This window comes from Rhodamnia argentea, chromosome 5 (assembly GCF_020921035.1).
Source record: "Rhodamnia argentea isolate NSW1041297 chromosome 5, ASM2092103v1, whole genome shotgun sequence".
NCBI lineage: Eukaryota > Viridiplantae > Streptophyta > Magnoliopsida > Myrtales > Myrtaceae > Rhodamnia > Rhodamnia argentea.
In genome coordinates this window covers 30,858,152-30,879,712 of record NC_063154.1, presented here as the reverse complement: position 1 = coordinate 30,879,712, position 21,561 = coordinate 30,858,152, and the positions used below count along the sequence as shown (strand labels likewise).

The 21,561-nt window shown below is 42.4% G+C and overlaps 2 protein-coding genes across 3 annotated transcripts in view; both read left to right on the top strand.

Moving 5' to 3' along the window:
- The window catches only part of LOC115731019 (probable disease resistance protein At4g27220), a 213,595-nt gene that overhangs the window by 121,897 nt on the left and 70,137 nt on the right, over positions 1 to 21,561 (top strand). The window lies entirely within an intron of this gene.
- LOC115730442 lies at positions 1,739 to 3,718 on the top strand. 2 transcript variants are annotated; one of them, XM_030661052.2, is made up of 3 exons: positions 1,739 to 1,898; positions 2,313 to 2,474; positions 3,397 to 3,718. In XM_030661052.2, exons 1-3 carry the CDS (start codon positions 1,818 to 1,820, stop codon positions 3,643 to 3,645), a joined length of 492 nt encoding a protein of 163 aa, XP_030516912.1. In that variant the 5' UTR covers positions 1,739 to 1,817; the 3' UTR covers positions 3,646 to 3,718. The 2 variants fall into 2 exon arrangements, with proteins under 2 accessions (XP_030516912.1, XP_048135376.1); XM_048279419.1 differs by lacking the exon at positions 3,397 to 3,718 and adding an exon at positions 2,954 to 2,991.

The following is a 21,561-nucleotide window of genomic DNA, read 5'->3' as shown; positions in this document are numbered from 1 at the left end:
TCTCTCATCGTATTGGTAATTTGACAGGACTTTCCCGACTTAGAGAGGCTTTTATTAGTCCATGAAGACATTGACATGATACAGGATGGAAAATATCCTGATGGCATATTTGGAAATCTTAAAGCGTTAACATTGGCATGCTTTCATGAGGAAAATGTCGTCTTTCCTCCTAGATTCCTCCTAGAGAGATTTCGGAACCTAGAAAGCCTTGAAGTGTTATGTAGTTCCTTTGAAGATATATTCCCCGACGAAGGGCTTGTTGACGAGGAAAGAAATTCGGTGCTTGAAAGTTTAAGAGAACTTAAGTTGAACAAGCTACACAAGCTAAAGCGTGTGTGGAGAGAAGACTGTCTAGTGTCCAAAATTCTTCCGAGCATCAAAACACTTGAGGTATGGGATTGTCCTGGTTTGATGATACTATTTCCGGCGGTGACATCCTTCCGGAATTTGACGAAGTTGGTGGTGAGGAATTCCTCCGGATTGGTACATCTAGGGACGGCTTCAGCGATCGCAAATTTGGTGCATCTCGAGGAGATGACTATCGTAGGATGTGAAAGAATGAAAGAAGTAGTGACAAAAGATGAAAATAAAGAAGGACAAGTGATTTCTTTTGAAAAGTTAGAAGAGTTGACACTCAAAAATATGCCAAGCCTAGAATGCTTCTCTTCCACCACAAGTTGCATCTTGAGGTTTCCATTCTTGGAATATATTGAAGTGGAAGAGTGCCCCAAAATGAAGATCTTTTCTAAGGGTACGCTAAGCACGCCAAGGCTATGGAAGGGGACACCGTTTGGATACGACTGGGAAATGAGGTAAAGTAGATCCAATTGAAATTGATGTCTTTCCCAATTTTCCCTTTTTCCCTTTACCCCCCGAGAGAGAGAGGAAGAAGAAACGTCGAATGGTGATGAGATATTTTCATCTTTCATTTCTTTGCTTCGGTCAGGCGACATCAAGAAGTAAACCCCCATTGGATTTTTCTTGCGAGATGAACAGTGCGCCGCGCCCTCCCACCATTGCTGGAGAGAAGACGAAAGTAAGTGCGACGCCGGAGATCGCACCGCTGATTCTCGACAGTCCTCACTTCATCAAAGATGGTACTCTCTTTTCACTCTTGAATCCGGCAAATTCGTGTCTTCACAGTCGCTTCGCCCATGATTTCTCCAGTCTGCCAGAATTTCTTCCAATTTTCGTGTCTTCTTGCCCCTAAATTAGTCCAAGTCGGAAGCTGGTTTTCGTAAAACCTTCCTCGATCGCCGTCTTTTTTCAGCTAGGGCTCTGTTTTTCCCTTTTGCGCCTGTGACTTGAAGATCATGTAGGCTACCTTTGAGTCTAAAAGCACTAGTCCTCAAATCAAACTACTAGCAATTATTGCCCCTAAAATCTATACATATTGCGTGCTTCTCCTATGAGTATGTGTGGTCTCTTGTTTATCACACTGGCTGTTTTGGAAAATGTGGATGGGCAGAGTACTCCTTGTGGCTTCGTCAGGAAACATATTCATTTAGACAGAGTTTCCCCTGCGCTTGTGGTCTGTGTGGCTCAAATTCGTCTGTGTTCTTGTGAATGTCTACCTATTGCACTCTAGACCATAGATTTTGACGTTTGACTTTGGATTGCAGGTTAAGATTGATGACTTTCATTATATTCTGTTAAAACTCATGAAACTGGCAACTACCGCCGTAAACTTAGGCCTTGTGTGATTTGATTCTCTCGTCATGTTGCAGCCAAGCTTGAAGTCTGAGGGGATAAATTGCAATCACCCAAGTGTCCTCGGCTTTGCAAGGTAATGGAATCTGATCAGGTCTGTGAAGTTCATGGCGGGTACTACGCACATTAATCAGCATGGAGTTAGGGGAGAGACGAAAGTTCAAAATGCTCATCACAAGATTTTGGAGGTGTGAATCTTAATCTACTGGCTAATTATCCCCTTGACTGCGTTGTTCTCGTGTTTGATTTGAATTCCATACAGGACCTTCCATGTTGTTAGGCTGAGAGAGACTGTGTTAGATCTAATTCATCCTCGCAGTTGATGTCCACTTCTTGGAGATTTTTTTTTTCCATCTACATAGTGTTTACAATATAGTTCAATAGATTACTAGAACAATACTCATTAATAACATGTATTAGAAAAGATGTTAGCGGGCAATTTCTTTAATCCTTGAGCACTTTCAAAAGGATAAATTCATCCTTGGATTTCTTCTACTTCAAGTCATTGCCTTCTTGCTCTTTGCCATCCAATTTTGTCCTTGGATTTCTCATTCCACTTAAACAATTTCGTATCTTGCTTGTTCAAACACGTACATTAGCAGAGTGTTTTGGGTGGATTCATCAAGCAAGACATTCAGGAAAGCAAAGAACTTCTTAGGTATTGCGACAGTGAAGCCCGTCAGGAGCTGCAGACACATCAGAGGGGCTCTGTCTCTGTGTTTTTCTTCTGGTTGATGTGCATTTTCAAGAGGACTCATCTGCCTGTAGGAAACGTCCGCATGTTTGAGTTAATTGATGGGTATGATATTGTGTTCGAAGTCTCCATTTTGAGTGGTTCCAGTGAGGGCTTGATTTACATTGTTTGAAGTGAGTACTCAAAGTGTCACTTTAGGCTGGTTATAGCATGACTTGACTTCTGGATTTACAATTATGCCTCCCTTATTTGGTCGTGCTGCATCACTGACAAGTATACTTTTTTTCGTTGTTATTTATAAATAGACACAAAATCACTTTAGTAAGACTCTGGTTCGTTCGGCACATAATGATTTAGGTGGGAATTCTAGGTAGTTTGTCTCGTCGGTTGTGAATACACTTGTAATGTATGTTCTGTCAAATTGTCTAAATTTTGATTGTCATGATAATCATATTTTACAATCTGTGTGTGGATCTTTTCATAGTAAGTCAATTGAAGAAATGCTTACACTAAAAGACTATTAAAGTTCTCATTTTTAGCTCAGCGCAGGAATGAACAGTTTAAAACGCAGAGTGAACCATTCTGAGTTTGTTTTTCGTGGTCCTCAGTACTGAATTAGCCAGTGAATTTGATTTGGAGCATCCCTTCTTCAAAGTGGTGACAGCAAGATCATGAGAGTAAAGTGGTAAGATCTCTAGCCTAGTCCATCAGTGATATCTTCACAAGCTGCTCTATTTACTATCCGAGTGGGCAGTCACTTGAATGGTGAACTAACTGAAAATAGCTATTAATGGACAGCCACTTCTTAAAGAATGCTTTAGATTGCAGGTTAAGATTGATGACTTTCATGAGCCTCTTAATGCTGGTGATTAAAGCTCCTGAACTAGCAAATATGGTCATGAATCTACATCATGTGCTTTTTTCGCAAGTGTGTTCTTTTGCGATGTCCTTTTAGCATACATTAGTTTGTTCAAACATGTACATATGTGGAGGACTTTCCTGGTCAATTTGCAAAGCAACATATTCAAGAAAACGAGGAAATGGCAACTCTTAGGTTTTCAGACAGATCATGGCTGGTGAAGCTCTTAAGCTATATGCATGAAATCCGGGTGTTCTTTGCTGCTGGTTGGCCCGTATTTGCAGAACTCATTAGTGTATGGGAGATATCTGTGTTTGAGCTCATTGATACGGCTCCATTTTCATTAATGCCGGTAAGGAGCCAATTTACAGCATTGATATAAATCCAGGATTCCTAATTCTGCCTCCTTTGCTCAGTAGTTGCGAATCAATGAAAAGTAGACTCTTTTCTGTTTATGTTTTCTTCTTTTCTGTGCTAGTCTCAATTCCGTACCTTCCATTTTAGAAAGAAACTCACAAATTTGGCGCTTCTTTAAGTTTTCCAGTGGCTCAACCTGACCTATAGAACTAATAAAGTGTGATAATGTCAGTTAGACTTTCCTTGAGCAACCTGTTCTTTTACGAGGTCAATTTCAACTTAATCACATACTTCATCTCTTTCCGAAATTCTTGATGATTTGGTGCAAGTCTTTTGCATGTTGGTGAAACTTGGTAGTTCGTCAGTTTCTTCTGATATGAAGAGCATTTGTCATTAATTCTGGTCACATTAACAGAATTTGGTTTTCTTGATAACGGTAATTTCCAATCTATGCTAATTCTTTCCATAGCCAGTCAATTAAAGAGACGTTCAGCACCAATGTCTACAAAGTTCTCATGTTTTACTACAGGTGGGATCGAACCATCTACATGAAGAGCAAGCCATTTTGAGCTGGATTTTCATGGTCCTACACTTTCAAGGCCTCTCACATCTCGCCTAAACTGGCTAGCAATATTGATTTAGAGCGTCCCTTTTTCAAGCCGGTGATGCTGATGATCCCGCAATGTCACATCAATAGCCTGGGCTTACATCATCACTGATATATCTCATGTTCAATATAACAATTTTCGTGCGTTGGCTGTGGAAAACATGTACATGTCCAGGGTGTTCCGGTTGGATTCGCCAACATATTCTGGAAAACAAACAAATGCCAACTCTTCAGTATTCAGAAAGATAGTATGAAGCTCATTAGGAGCCATGGACAGGCCAGAGGGACCATAGGCCCTTATCTGTCTGTTGGCGTGCATTAGTCAAATAAACTCATCTGTTGCTGTAAATGTCTTAATGCTTGAGCTCATCAATTGGGATGATATCATGTTCAAACTCTCCATTGAGTGCTGCTGCTAATGTCACGATTCACATTGATTGAGATGAACATTGAAAGCATTAATTTAGGCCATTGCAGCTTGGATATGAATTCAGGACTTGAAAATATGCCTCTTTTATTGAGTGGCGCAGCGCTGAATCCATGGAAAGCACTCAGTTTGTGTCTTGTTTTCTCCTTTCTTCCTTTACGTGCTAGTGTCACGCCCCGACTCTCGAGCCCGCGACATCCCTACCAAATCGCCACGAGGTTACGAAGGATAATGTCCCAGGCGCGTTATCGACCTATCCACTATATACGCATGCGGAAACGGTTTACTTCCCGACAACATATAAACAAATAGGGATAGCATAGTAGGAGATACATACCAAGGCAGATAATCAAAAATAGCATACGTAGTTACAAGACAGAAGATGAGTCTTAACTCTACCGAGCTACAGAAATATATACAACCCCATACTTCGGGGCAGCTCACTAAGACCTCAAAAGGTTACTAGGTCAAATAAGGTTAACTTCTCATCTACTCCAAAAGGCTACTCTCATAACCTGGCCTTGGTATTCGCAAAGCTCCATCACTTGGGACCCGAAAGTGGTTCCCACAACGGGGTGAGATCTAAATCTCGGTGAATCAAGCCTAAGCTCGGTTAGGACACCGATTCGCCTATAACATCCTAAACACAAGGATTATAAAGCCACGATATAAACATATATCCAGCAATCATACCACATGGCAATAATCATCCACATGCATACTTACCGGCCTTCGACCACACATAATGCAATGCTTGACTCCACTCAACAGCCACATCAGACAACCAACTAAACACGCATCACACTCACAAGTATGCACTGGACACCACACAAGTCCATTTATTAACGATGATCGCGCTCATGGCGCCACAATGATGAGGATCTACGCGATCGGCGTGATCGACTCTCACAATTAATGCGATCCCACATTCTTCCGGCAGGACCGGGCTACGTTCCTTTTCCCTCTCGGCAACGGCTACTACAAGCGGTGTATCCAGTGCACCCCGCACGATACGGCAAGTAGGCATCCCTATACGGGGCTTCGGTCCATCACAAGCTGCAACCGGCATCCGATAATCCCTTAAAACCGTACGTACCATACGGGACATGAATTATCGTGCTTCCGGCAAGTCGTGTGGTTCCATAAAAATGGTACGGTGTGTACTATGTGTACAGTGCGAACTTGCCAGGAAAACCCATCATCGTTCCTTCATATGACCATACAAGACACCCGACACATCAATCAATTTATTCTCTTTGATTTAGGTCGGATGCTCACACAAACGTGCTCAAAGACTTAGCCCAAGGCCATTTTCATGCTAAAATATGTCTTTGACCTTGCACACGGTCATATACATATGCAGACTACCAAATAGACACTGCAAGGACACACGGGACAATTAACTCCCAAACAAACAACAATTCATTCAACGAGCAATCGGGACGCTCAAATCAACATTTCAACGGGGCGACCCGCCCACACCAAGTCATCAATTCAACACGAATAAACCAATTCGATTAGGCCACAAAAAGGCTCAATTTTGTGCCAGAGTCATTAATTAGCCAATTTGATTTATAGTCGCCAATCGATCGCTCGTCCTTAACCTATCGCTCGCTCGCGATCAAATCACAACATACAGTCAAATTCGCCTAACATCAATTAGCCACAGACAATTATAATTTAATCGATTATGGCCATTTACCCTAAACCAAGTTTCTAACTAATCCGACCATAATCACATCTACCTAAACGCCCTATCGACTAGCTAACTAATTCTATGCGCAATTAGCGCCCTAACCAAGGATTAGGGTCAACTCACCAAAAACGGTGGTGAGGTCGGGTCGGGTACGATTTTCGAGGCCGGGCAAGTACCTCCGGAAACACTGTTCACCGGAGGTACTGTTCCGGCGACACTGTTCACGGCCGAAAATAGTGACGAGTTCAGCGGTGAAATCGCTGCAAACGGTACCAGCTCGGCTATTGGAGATCCGGCAAGCGACGGAAGCTGAAAAACAGAACCGACGAGAGGTAAAAACAGGGAAATCAGGCTGAATTGAGGGAAAAATCGATCTCACGGGCTGAGGCGAGGTTGGGGACGGCTGGGGGACTCACCTAAAGGTCGAAGACGACCTTCGGGACCAGCTGGGGGCGGCGAACGGTGGCCGGAGGCGGCCGAACAGCAGCGGTGCAGAAACCGGTGCAGAAAACAGAGAAAACGGCAGAACAGGGGAGGTCCGATTGGGGCTCAAATCGGGCTCTACGGGTGGCGGCCGACTTCCGGCAACTTCGTGGGACAACTAGAGGTGGAGGAGGATGGTTTTGGGTGGTCGGCGGCCAGTGGGTCAGCTCAAACGCGGCGGAGGACGGCAAACAGCAAATCGACGCAAAACAGGGCAAGAGGACTGAGCGGGCTGTTCCGGGGCTGTTCGCGACTTCCGGGGCGGCGCGTGGCGGTGGGATGGTGTCTGGAGGTCGAGGGGAAGATGGTGTGGTGGTGAGTGGTGGTCGGAAGGGGCTCGGGACGGCCGGAGCAGCTCGGGTGGCCCGCGAACGCGAAACAGGGCAGGATTTCGCCGAGGCTGTTCTGGGCTTTCCGGCGACGAACGGCGGCCGGGATGACGGTGGTGGTGGCGAGGAGTGGTGGATTGAGGAGTAGGGTGGTGGATGGAGGTGGTCGTTTAGCAAAAATCGCCAAGGAAGAGGAGTTGTGCACGAAGGGAGCTATTCTCGCGCAAAAACAGAGGAGGAAGAGAGAGCAACGGGAGAGAGAGAGAAGATCACGTGGGCTTTGACTGGGGTGGCTGAGGATTGACTGAATGTGGGGTCCACAATCACCTCAAAATTTATTTTCTTCGTCTTATACGTATATTATCCAAGGACGGTTTCATAATTTGACAAATCGGGACCGATTGGATTTTTGGCTCAACCGATTGGGAATAAAATTTGGATTTTCACGGGCTAGGTTCGGTCCGGAAAAGGTCTAGGCGCGAGGATTAGAATCCTAAGTCACGGTGACCACGATTTCGAGACCCAATCGAAATCAAACGATATTTCGGGAATTGTTCAAAATTCGTCATGTACGTCCTTTTGATCCGAAATTTTATATCGACAAAAGTTCAATAACAATCCTTTTTATTGAACTCGGTGTCACGACCCGAACCCCGCGAGCTCGTCGACATCCCACCTGGCCACGCTTATGTACAGTTCTCCAGGATCCAAAGGCCAACAAATTCATTCGGAAGCAAAAACGAATCCCCGTACAGAAACAATTAACCTCTCGATGACTTGGGACGGCAAAACAAACTTATGTACATATATACATAATCGCTACAAACTCATCAGCCTAGGGCTTCGGGGGCTACTGTACAAGCCCGTGACCACCTATAACAGAAAGAGACGTGGTCAAAGCCCGCTACACAACCAAAATACAGTACTCTACAAAAGCTGAGAGGCCAACTATCCTAGGCCTCGTCCTCGCTATCCGGCACAATCTTGTCTAAGGCTACCAGCTCGTCCTCATCCAACCGGGTACTCTGTCACCACGGTTTCCATGTCCCACGAGATCCCGAACCTTTGAGGCGGGTCGTTCATTGTTGTAACGGAGGGTCCGAAAAACAACGAACCCACGACGGGGTGAGATAAAATCTCGATAAGCGAGCCCCTAATCCTAGATTAGGGCTCTAGTGCCTCCAGACACATTTTCAGTGGACAATTTCCAACAACTTTTCTTTCTTACTAAAAATTCCACAATTTAATTCCAGAAAATTTCGTTCTTTCTCCGAAAATTCCCACACCTTCTCAAATATTCTACGTTACTCCCGTTTCGGCGTTCCACGCCTCAATCTAACAATAAAATGTTCCACATGCTCCTGGGCCCGCGTTTAACGCATCAGGCTATAATATAATTATCCACATTACTCCGAAAATTCCACGTTACTCCGAAAACATTCCATGCTACTCCATAATATTCCACGTTACTCCAGAATATTCCACGTTACTCCGAAAAGATTCCACGTTACTCCAAAAATTCCACGTTACTCCAAAAATATTCCACGGTACTCCGAAAATATTCCACGTTACTCCACCGACATCATACAAGTTCGCAACCTTGAGCCTCGGACATTTATAGAACACGGCTCTATATATATATACCAGGGTCTCAAACACAGAGGAATACGACCCATAAATCTCGGTCTCGGACACATAGGAACACGACCGGATTAAGTCTCGCACAATTAGTCGAACACGACTCACTTTGGTCTCGGACGACTTAATTGAACACGACTTTCATACTTTCTCGGTCTCAGACAATCAGACCAATACGGCTCACTTTGGCCTCAGATGACTTGATTAAATACGACCCTCACATTTTCTCGGTCTCGAGACAATCGACTAATACAGCTCACTTTGGCCTCAAACGACTTGATTGAATACGACCCTCACATTTTCTCGGTCTCAGACAATCGGACGAATACGGCTCACTTTGGCCTCAAACGACTTGATTGAATACGACCTTCATATTTCCTCGGTCTCAGACAACCAGACGAATACGGCTCATTTTGGCCTCAGACGACTTGATTGAATACGACCTTCATATTTCCTCGGTCTCGGACAATCGGACGAATACGGCTCACTTTGGCCTCAGACGACTTGATTGAATACGATCATTACATTTTCTCGGTCTCGGACAATCAGACGAATACGGCTCACTTTGGCCTCAAACGACTTGATTGAATACGACCTTCATACTTTCCCAGAATAATTCGAGACCACGTGATTCACTCACGTTAGAGAATTAATAATTCGGGATCACCCGATTAATTCACACTAATACAAGGACTAATCCAGACTACCCGATCAATTAATACTACCATAGTATCCAATCCACGCCAAGCGACCATATTATGCTAACGTAGCAATATATAAATAATGTATGATTAAAAATTATACTAACGTGAGAATTTATCGGGGCCGAACAATAATAATTTTCTAACATGCAATTAATTCATGACTAAAGTACTAAACTATAATAATGCCATATTTAATTAGCACCATGGCAAAACAACATTTTGTCACATAAAAAGTAACTATAGTTAAAGTATAATCTAACCATGGTTCCAAAATTAACTAGAGTCAATAACTAACCTAACCATGATTAAATAATAGCGTAAAGTAACTCTAGTTAAGCATAAAGTAACCATGGTCCAACTTTGACCAAACAATTATTCTCTTGACTTCACTATTCATGCAAGAACACATTTCTCTCTCCTCCCTTCATTTGCATTTTCGGCCAACTCCATGAACTAGCACAAAACCAACCCATTTTTCACCAAAATCACTCAATCTATAGTCTATTAGCAACCTAGATACCTAATCTAAGGTTAGGGAGCAACTTACCACTATTTTAGCAAGTTTTCCGGGGAGAAAACGGGTGGAGAATCTTGGTTCCAACCGGCAGCTCCGGCGACTCCTCATGACCGGCCTTAACCCACGGAAATCCGGCGACTCCGAGTAGCTCACGGCGGTAATCGAGCTCCGGCGGTTCAAGGAGACACCGGCGGTTGTTTGAAGAACTTTCGGCGAGGGAGAGAGTGAGCAAGGGTGAGTTCGGCCAAGAGAGGGAGTGAGCAAGAGAGAGAAAGTGAGCTAGAGAAAGAGCGGTTTCTTGAAAATAATGAGGAGGAAGAAGACCAAATAATAAATAATATAAGTTGAGAATAATTAATTATGCCCACAAAGTCAAGAGGGAAAAATGATTTTCTCCCCACATTGACTAGTCAATCTCGGCCAAAGGGGAAAATGACCAAAATACCCCTTGTTCCAAGTGAAAAAGGGGGTATTTTTCGAGGGCAAATGGGTCCTTTCCCATATCGAGTCCAAATCTACTTTTCCTGAACCTCTTTGGGGCGAACCGCGAAGGAATTGCGCCCTGAATGAGGAAACGTCCAAAAATTTATTTATTGAAACCCCTGAAGGTCCGACGTCAAATTTTGAAGCTCGATTCGCGATCAATCTCGATCAATAGAATTTTCAGCATATCTCAAACTAACGGGCGGCTTTCGGGAGTTACGCGTATCGACCCGTGATTAAAATCACGTTTAAGAATTTCTCGAGCCATGGCGACTTTCGTTGTCATTCAATTGCGAGGGTCAATTACTAGTCCCGATGGGCACGATCATTAGAAAATAATTTAGGGACGTTCGGAACCCATACGAGGTCAAACGGAATCACCCGTGATCCAAGCGTAGAGTATTATCCAAATCATTCCTTAATCATTCTAGGATCGGCCTATATTGGTCCAGAATATTCCCTCGACAATTTTCATAGCCAAAAAGTCAATTCAGAATCAAGTTCTTAGGTCCACGTACTTGATTTTCCTAGCTAGCCATTCCCATTTGGTTAGTCTACTCGAGAGGGATCAACTCCGAGTGAGATTAGACTGAAATACATCAATGAGATATTTCATTCATTCATAGCTTCAAAAGTGGGTTGGAATTCAGGATGTCACAATTCTTCCCCCTTACAAAAATTTCGTCCTCGAAATTTGCAATCCTCCAATCATCTTTTCTTATGGGGTATCGACGCCTCATCGCTACCACGCTTTCCAAAGTAGTTCTTGTCGTCACTTGACACTTCGATAACGTCCTTAACAGCAACGGTTTTCATCATTCAAAGCTTGTTTCCTTTGGTCCCCACTGTGTTCACCTTCCTCTTCCCTTTTGACATTCACAAAATCTATTGGTAGCATGCTCTCGAGTATTCAAATCACCTCTTCCATTGTCTATTGGTCCAAGAATAACATGTATACCTTACTACAATCCAGCTTTTTTTCTAATTCTGGACTGAAGGTCTTTCCAAAGCATCACATAAGACTTATGGCCTTCATCAACTTGCCCTCTATTTTCCAAATCGAGTCATAACCTTCTCGACTCCTTAAGCAAGTTCAATATTACTTTCATAGTAATATGCTCTTAATTCCACTTGAAAACCTTCAACGATCATAGTAATCTTTCGATTTTCAAGGTCATGCCTCTTCCCGGCCGGCATGTCTCATCCTTGACCACATGTAAGACTGATCTAACATTCAGTCCATTCCATTGGACACCGTAATTCTCCCCTCAAATTTCGATGAGGTCGTATCTTTAGATTCCTCTCCACTATTGAACTCGTACACTTGTCTATTGAACTTCAAGGTTTTTATCCTCAACTTCGAGGTTTCGTTTCCAAGTACTTAGAAGTCCGGGTTTCCTCCTTATTCTATTCGTTTCTACGACCCTTAGAAGTCCGGATCCATTCATCGCCACATCTCCATTCCTTTCTGACCTTTAGGCCCGATGCTTCAAATACCCATCAAACTAGTCAATTGGTAAACTTCCAATTTAGAAGTTGAATCTCTTATTCCTCAAGGTAAGGTCTGTCCCTTCATTGCCAAATGCAAGATGCTCAATTTTCAATTATATGCCTCCGCTACCTAATTCACCATCCCTTAGCGATAAGGGCATCGCAATCATGACCTTTCCTTCGGTTCCCTTTGGTGCAGTCAATATTTCTAACTCTTGTAATTCACATAGTTGCGAGGTCATTCCTTGCACAAGCAATACTCACATCTTCGTAAACAATTTCATCCATTCACTCTACGTCTCGTCCTTAGTCCTTTTCATCAATGGAATAATTCTTGTGGGGAATCTTCCTACGATCCGTCTATGACAATCCATCAATCCCGGGAAACTTTAAGTTTCGGCAACTCAAATCGACCCTAGTCGATTCATCACTCATTCCAATCCTCAAAGGCTCCACATGGATTTCATTTCCCACAAATTTCATAACCGAGAAATCTTCCCTCATCGGGTCTACAATTTGTCCTCTCCTCATTTAGCATACAACGAGCATCTCCTTAGAGTCCGTAGGATACTCTTAAAAGCTGTTCATGTTTCTTATGACTCCTTAAATGAGTCCATTCATCGTCTCTCAAGACGATAACAACCAATCCAATTATTTCTTGGATACTCAAGCTGACTATCATTAGTTTCTTATCACTAGACGTAGAATGTTCAAACTGTCCTTCATACATCTCACTTAAGAGCTCAAACCTTGGCCCTCTGTTGTCAAGGGTCTCCACTTAGACCATACAACATTTTGTTCATTTTTGTCATTCTTTCCTCGGGAAGCATCGGTGCCTCAATCTCTTGGTTCCACAACCAGCTAATGCGATCTTATCCCCATTTCAGTCATTCCAATGAACATCGACATTTCCTGGAATTCAACATTGTCTACAAGACAGCTCCTTAGAATAATTTTACGGAGATCATTTGAGTTCTGCGTCTTCTTTGTCGGTCTAGATGTTCAATCTTAATGCCACGACAATTAGAACTTTCTCTTCCTTCCACATTAGGGTCTCTTACCCTATGAAGGAAACTATACATTTCAGTGGCATTCTTCTACTTCAAATCCACTTTGTCCTTGGAGTCCACGCCAAAAGCGGTGTTCTTACTCCGGGATTCGGATGCCCCCATACTTGACATTCTCTTCTAGTAACCCAGTCATCTTTAGTGACAAGGTTCAAAGGAGTCGAGGTTTTTTCCTCGGTCTCCGCACATCCACACCTTATATATCTTAATTGATTAAATCAATTCATCTTGCGGTTACAATCCAAGTACCCCTTTTTGCTTACTCCTCCATCCATAAGCACTGTGGGTAATCGGGATTATCAAGTCCATTCCATTTCCTTTCCATTAACGACCATCTCATGATCCAATCGCCCTTTAAAAACAACGCCCTATCCTTTAGGATGATAACTCGCAATACCACTTCTAGTGGTCCCGATTCAACCTCACTCACTCAATCACATATAAATCAACAAAGTCAGACAACCGATATAGCTTTTTCCATAATTTTTCCTCGTGACGAAAGAGAAGAAACGTCAATCTTTCATTACAGGCTTTACACCAAGGTAATAGCCATTCCTCATAGGTACATTCTATGCTCCATAAGTGAAAATTCCCTTGCTCGCAATCCATGAACGAAAATTCTCTTGCTCATTCCTCTTCCGATCATCCACTTCATTCATTATGACCCATTATCATTCCTCATAATTAGGGTAACAACTAGTCATAAGACTTTCGAATTTCAATCCCCTCGGGGACTTCACATTTCATTGAAAGGGTCCTTGACCACCCTTAGTACATGTAGACAGCTTCGAGAACTTTGTCTTGTATTGGTGGATCGCCTTGAGATCTTTGCAAAGCTATTAAAGTTCAGACAATCCTTGTTTGCGAGTAACCTTAGAAAGGTACTTTATATTGGACAACTTGGCGAAGACAATCCAGGCATGTATCATGCCTTCAAGGAAAAACCCTTCCTTTAGTAATCTTTCACCAATTATCGACGGTCTCTTAAGGCTAGTAACTGCCAGGGTCACTTTCTTTTCATCCGTGTACCCCGAACCTCCGAGGTTTCCTTACTTAATCCCCAATCCAGAGAAAGGCAGTTTTAAATTCACTCTCTCTCCATTGAACTTAATCAATCTCACTCTTATACATCCTTCCACAAGCTTTCTTTCAAATAATTTTCTTTTCCATTCTCCATCGTCTTTCCCACGATCTCTACCATTTACTTTGCTAACAACACAATCAACAGTAGCGGTCTTATCTGCTTTGGGCAATAACGGCAGCTCCTTCTTGAGTCGCCTACCCATCGAATTTCAAATTCCTCTCAAGGTTCTCTTGACCCCTTCAACTCTAGGGTCTCCCACAATTTACAAGCTTGGGCCAAACGCTCTTCTAGCGTTCATACTCTCGTGGTTCATCTTTACTCACTTATCATGATTCCTTTCAATTCTTGGATCTTCTCATATTTTGTATACTCGAGCCAAATGCTCCTCTGGTGACCATACTCCGGTTGTTCGACCTCATTAGGTTCTTATAGCACTTGAACCACTATAATTCCCTATAGGAATTAAAGACTTAAGTCATATACTTGAGTCTAGCGGTTCCAAGTTGCTCATCTCATTATCTGTCACCAGCAATCAACCACCCAGTGGTTCTTAGGCAACTCTCAACTACTTGCCAATTATCCAAGGGTTCCAAGTCACCCTTAACCGGTGACTATCTATCAAGTCGGCCTCAACGAGGCAATTTCTCAATTAACCGTGAATTACTAGGCAAGCCTCAACTAGGCCAACATTAAGCAATCATTCAAGGCATTACTTCGGTGAGTCAATCGCTCATATTTTAAGTATAAAGGCACATGTTCCTCTAATACGAACACAATAGGCTATTACACTTTCGGAAGATACCGGTTCAACGGGGTATGAACCCTACATGCCGTCTAATCTCTCGGTTAGACCTTGGCCATAACAATCACATAATGCCAACTACATAACGGCATCCACTGCCCAGCACGAAGCCTTTAATCATGCCAATCCCGGGCGCCATCATAAATACCAAGCAAATTTTGAAATTTCACCTTGAGGATCAACTCGGTGCAACACGTCTCTTAATCAAGATCAGACTTAACCCGATACCTAAACTTTCCCTTTCAATTTATGGCCTAGGTCATTCTTGCCTCCTTGATATCTTAGAAGCCTGTCGGGAGCCGTTCCTTGTCCGGACCTCTTTGTCCCGGCGATCACTCCCCGCCCTCATCGGACATGGTCGTTGCAGGCTGTCCCAAGTCATACATCTACGGAGAAAGCCCCGTTCCACATGTCCCATACCATGCTTCATTACGGTTTATAGGTATCTCGTCAACTTGTCCCATACCAAACGATAGTTTATTAGGTCCGATAGTGATAAGCTCATGCATGCACATCTCTCGACTTTCATTTTAATGCCACAAATACAAGCACCACCTGATTATCCTCGTTACTCGACGTACCATAGTCGCCTCCCGATCAATTCTTATCCGCAAAAGATTTCTAATTCCCCCAATGATTGTCACGTCTCATAGATCAATTGCCTATGTTCTAGCATATTCTTCAAGTTGAGTCATTGACAAACCATAATCATAGTCATATAATCCAACCGACCCTTCACTCAAAAGCAATCCTCTATTAGCCTCAACCATATGTACAACCTAAAAATCCATACTTAGGACTCTTCAATTTCCTGCTTGCTCGCTTATAAACCTCAATAATATCATTACCCAAGTTTACCAATAAAACAAAATGATACTAGAACCATTAGAACACAATACAAGTTCAAGTCTATAGTCCTCAAGATTCAGAAATCAATGCTTAAACCTAAGAGTCTCATTATCAAATCGTCCTCAAGTCATCACTCCTTATCACTCCAAGTCTCAATCTCTTTGGATCGAGCTGACCTTGCTCTGATACCATTCCAAACGGGGATATCACGACCCGAACCTACCGAGCTCGTCGACATCCCACCTGGCCACGCTTATGTACAGTTCTCCAGGATCCAAAGGCCAACAAATTCATGCGGAAGCAAAAACGAATCCCCGTACATAAACAATTAACCTCTCGATGACTTGGGACGGTAAAACAAACTTATGTACATATATACATAACTGCTACAAACTCATCAGCCTAGGGCTTCAAGGGCCACTGTACAAGCCCGTGACCACCTATAACAGAAAGAGACGTGGTCAAAGCCCGCAACACAACCAAAATACAGCACTCTACAAAAGCTGAGAGGCCAACTATCCTAGGCCTCGTCCTCGCTATCCGGCACAATCTTGTCTAAGGCTACCAGCTCGTCCTCATCCAACCGGGTACTCTGTCACCACGGTTTCCATGTCCCGCGGGATCCCAAACCTTTGAGGCGGGTCGGTCATTGTTGTAACGGAGGGTCCGAAAAACAACGAACCCACGACGGGGTGAGATAAAATCTCGATAAGCTAGCCCCTAATCCTAGATTAGGGCTCTAGTGCCTCCAAACACATTTTCAGTGGACAATTTCCAACAACTTTTCCTTCTTACTAAAAATTCCACAATTTAATTCCAGAAAATTTCGTTCTTTCTCCGAAAATTCCCACACCTTCTCAAATATTCTACGTTACTCCCGTTTCGGCATTCCACGCCTCAATCTAACAATAAAATGTTCCACATGCTCCGGGGCCCGCGTTTAATGCATCAGGCCATAATATAATTATCCACATTACTCCGAAAATTTCACGTTACTCCAAAAACATTCCATGCTACTCCATAATATTCCACGTTACTCCAGAATATTCCACGTTACTCCGAAAAGATTCCACGTTACTCCGAAAATTCCACGTTACTCCAGAAATATTCCACGTTACTCCGAAAATATTCCACGTTACTCCACCGACATCATACAAGTTCGCAACCTTGAGCCTCGGACATTTATAGAACACGGCTCTATATATATATACCAGGGTCTCAAACACAGAGAAATACGACCCATAAATCTCGGTCTCGGACACATAGGAACACGACCGGATTAAGTCTCAGACAATTAGTCGAACACGACTCACTTTGGTCTCGGACGACTTAATTGAACACGACTTTCATACTTTCTCGGTCTCGGACAATCGGACGAATACGGCTCACTTTGGCCTCAGATGACTTGATTGAATACGACCCTCACATTTTCTCGGTCTCGAGACAATCGACTAATACGGCTCACTTTGGCCTCAAACGACTTGATTGAATACGACCCTCACATTTTCTCGATCTCAGACAATCGGACGAATACGGCTCACTTTGGCCTCGGGCGACTTGATTGAATACGACCTTCATATTTCCTCGGTCTCAGACAACCCGACGAATACGGCTCATTTTGGCCTCAGACGACTTGATTGAATACGACCTTCATATTTCCTCGGTCTCAGACAATCGGACGAATACGGCTCACTTTGGCCTCAGACGACTTGATTGAATACGATCATTACATTTTCTCGGTCTCAGACAATCAGACGAATACGGCTCACTTTGGCCTCAGGCGACTTGATTGAATACGACCTTCATACTTTCCCAGAATAATTCGGGACCACGATTCACTCACGTTAGAGAATTAATAATTCGGGATCACCCGATTAATTCACACTAATCCAAGGACTAATCCAGACTACCCGATCAATTAATGCTACCATAGTATCCAATCCACGCCAAGCGACCATATTATGCTAACGTAGCAATATATAAATAATGTACGATTAAAAATTATACTAACGTGAGAATTTATCGGGGCCGAACAATAATAATTTTCTAACATGCAATTAATTCATGACTAAAGTACTAAACTATAATAATGCCATATTTAATTAGCACCATGGCATAACAACATTTTGTCACATAAAAAGTAACTATAGTTAAAGTATAATCTAACCATGGTTCCAAAATTAACTAGAGTCAATAACTAACCTAACCATGATTAAATAATAGCGTAAAGTAACTCTAGTTAAGCATAAAGTAACCATGGTCCAACTTTGACCAAACAATTATTCTCTTGACTTCACTATTCATGCAAGAACACATTTCTCTCTCCTCCCTTCATTTGCATTTTCGGCCAACTCCATGAACTAGCACAAAACCAACCCATTTTTCACCAAAATCACTCAATCTATAGTCTATTAGCAACCTAGATACCTAATCTAAGGTTAGGGAGCAACTTACCACTATTTTAGCAAGTTTTCCGGGGAGAAAACGGGTGGAGAATCTTGGTTCCAACCGGCAGCTCCGGCGACTCCTCATGACCGGCCTTAACCCACGGAAATCCGGCGACTCCGAGTAGCTCACGGCGGTAATCGAGCTCCGGCGGTTCAAGGCGACACCGGCGGTTGTTTGAAGAACTTTCGGCAAGGGAGAGAGTGAGCAAGGGTGAGTTCGGCCAAGAGAGGGAGTGAGCAAGAGAGAGAAAGTGAGCTAGAGAAAGAGCGGTTTCTTGAAAATAATGAGGAGGAAGAAGACCAAATAATAAATAATATAAGTTGAGAATAATTAATTATGCCCACAAAGTCAAGAGGGAAAAATGATTTTCTCCCCACATTGACTAGTCAATCTCGGCCAAAGGGGAAAATGACCAAAATACCCCTTGTTCCAAGTGAAAAAGGGGGTATTTTTCGAGGGCAAATGGGTCCTTTCCCATATCGAGTCCAAATCTACTTTTCCTGAACCTCTTTGGGGCGAACCGCGAAGGAATTGCGCCCTGAATGAGGAAACGTCCAAAAATTTATTTATTGAAACCCCTGAAGGTCCGACGTCAAATTTTGAAGCTCGATTCGCGATCAATCTCGATCAATAGAATTTTCAGCGTATCTCAAACTAACGGGCGGCTTTCGGGAGTTACGCGTATCGACCCGTGATTAAAATCACGTTTAAGAATTTCTCGAGCCATGGCGACTTTGGTTGTCATTCAATTGCGAGGGTCAATTACTAGTCCCGATGGGCACGATCATTAGAAAATAATTTAGGGACGTTCGGAACCCATACGAAGTCAAACGGAATCACCCGTGATCCAAGCGTAGGGTATTATCCAAATCATTCCTTAATCATTCTAGGATCGGCCTATATTGGTCCGGAATATTCCCTCGACAATTTTCATGGCCAAAAAGTCAATTCAGAATCAAGTTCTTAGGTCCACGTACTTGATTTTCCTAGCTAGCCATTCCCATTTGGTTAGTCCGCTCGAAAGGGATCAACTCCTAGTGAGATTAGACTGAAATACATCAATGAGATATTTCATTCATTCATAGCTTCAAAAGTGGGTTGGAATTCGGGATGTCACACTCGGTCTCCGTACCAAGGGCCTAATTTTCAGGGCGTCACGGCTAGTTTCAATTCTATGGCTACCTTGCTCGAAAAGAAGCTCTCAAATTCGGTGAATCTTTAAGGTTTTGTGTGGCGGCTTAAACTGACCATATTTTGGAAAGTGTGAAAACATTATGCTCTGATGCAAGTTGACGAAGTATTTCTCTTTTGGTTAGGATCACCCCATGTTTTTCGAATATGAAGGGAACTCTTTTGCCGATGCAAAGTGAAAGTTTGATGGATTGTCCCTTGTTAATTAATGACTAACTATAGATTCTCTCTCGGAAAGGGAAAAATTTCGAAGATGTTGGGGAACATCAAGATTTTAGAGGAAAAAAGAGTGATAAAAACAGTGGTCAATTTACGGACAACGCCCGCATGATTACATAATGATCTAGGAGGTGTAGAATTGTAGATAGATTGTTACATCTAACGTGAAGAGCATGTAAGGTTAAAGTCAATCGAAGAAGTCACCGACGTGGATCGGTTGAAGAAGACTAAATTGAAAAGCTTGATCCAGTGAAGTTGCCAATTTGGAAGAAGAGCTCTCAAGGACCATTTATCCTGAAGTCCCCCAAATGGACAAATTCATTGGGGTTGCTTATAGTGAAGATGGTCGGGATGGGAAACGGATCTAATCTTGTCATGGCGCAAACCCGTTTAGGAAAAACATTGAACCCATTACAAGGGTTAGGAGATTGTCTAAATCATCTCTAATGAGTTTCGCTCCGAGTTTATCAGTTGATCACCGGTTAGGAAAGTTATCCCTAAAGGTATTTCTCAAACACCTTCAAGAAAGTCTTCAATATATGCATGCCAAATTGTGTAATATATGAAAAACACATTTGTTAAAGATATGTGTGTGACATAACTATAATGTTTATTGTATAGTTATAAAATACTCATTCATTTGCGAAAGATGTTCCCACTAAAGTATACGTTCTTATAAGAATTCTCTAAAGATCTATCGAAGTTTATAGGATACTGAAATTCTTTTAAAGGCTCTCCAAAAGAATCACTGTAATCTTTAAATCAAAATTTTCCTCATAAATTCTAAAGATATACGAATTATCTTCATCAAGAAACGGACCCATAATTTTTATTTTACGCGCTAGTTAACATGTAATTTTCAAATATGAAAGTAAGAAAACTATCTCATTATGAGTTGTATATACATATATATCTGATCATAAAAGTCATGGCAAATTATGCATTTGGGAAATGTGAGAAATGTGTCTAATACAGTAAACATATCTTCTTCGCATAATGTTATTGTTTGTTGTATATCAATTGTACCAAACCTAAGCAAGATGTGGACAAGTGTCAACACAACATAGCTTTCAAACCTTCCTTCATATGATAGTAAAGACTGTTATACACTCTCTCATTCATTAACTGATTGTCAACTTTTGGGGACTTAATACATCACTCGGTGAATTTATATTGCTCATATCTAATGCGAAAATCAAAAAGTGAAAGTTGTGCTCCAACACTGAGAGGGCATAACTCTTTAATTTGATCAAAAGTGAAATCCATGCAAGTAGCACAATCCGATCGAACCAACTGACGGCACCTGCTCCACGGCCGAAGCACATGGCGTCACCATAAGAAGCACTGGTGTGGTAATCCGATCCCGGACAAAGAACCCTAGGATGACGATCTCCACATCACACATACTCAGACTTATGTTCGTGGGGCTTCTATGGGGTCAGACGCTCAAAAGAAGTGATTCGGACGTGACGTTTATGTACGAGATACAATACCGCATGCAGTAGATGAACAATTACACAATGCCTTTTTATAATTTCCGTTTTACAATTTATTAGTGCCATTAAGATAGTGGAGAGCAGTGGAGAGTGGCCGTTAATGATGATTCTCACTTTTAAGTGCTAGATGACGAAAACTGACCCTAAATTCATTTAAAATTTCATTCGATATATTATCATAATTTGATTTTTAGATAATTTAAATTGAGAGACCAAAAGAGGAACTTCTCTCTTAAAGAATTTGAAGATCTGTTAACGGCTTTGCAAACCAATATTTTGTAATATCCTTATATTTAAATGAGAATTTATGTAGAATAGCTTACTAGTGATAGCACAAGATATGATCCCTCGTCAAGCCAATCGAGTTGGGAAAATATTACTTACACCCCGTACATACACTATTCCTTGCA

Coding starts and splice junctions, on each gene's coding strand:
- LOC115730442 (XM_030661052.2), top strand. CDS start 1,818: ATGGCGGGTACTACGCACATTAATCAGCATGGAGTTAGGGGAGAGACG. Junction 1,899..2,312: donor CTCATCACAAGATTTTGGAG/GTGTGAATCTTA, acceptor GTACATTAGCAG/AGTGTTTTGGGTGGATTCAT. Junction 2,475..3,396: donor TCAAGAGGACTCATCTGCCT/GTAGGAAACGTC, acceptor ACATATGTGGAG/GACTTTCCTGGTCAATTTGC.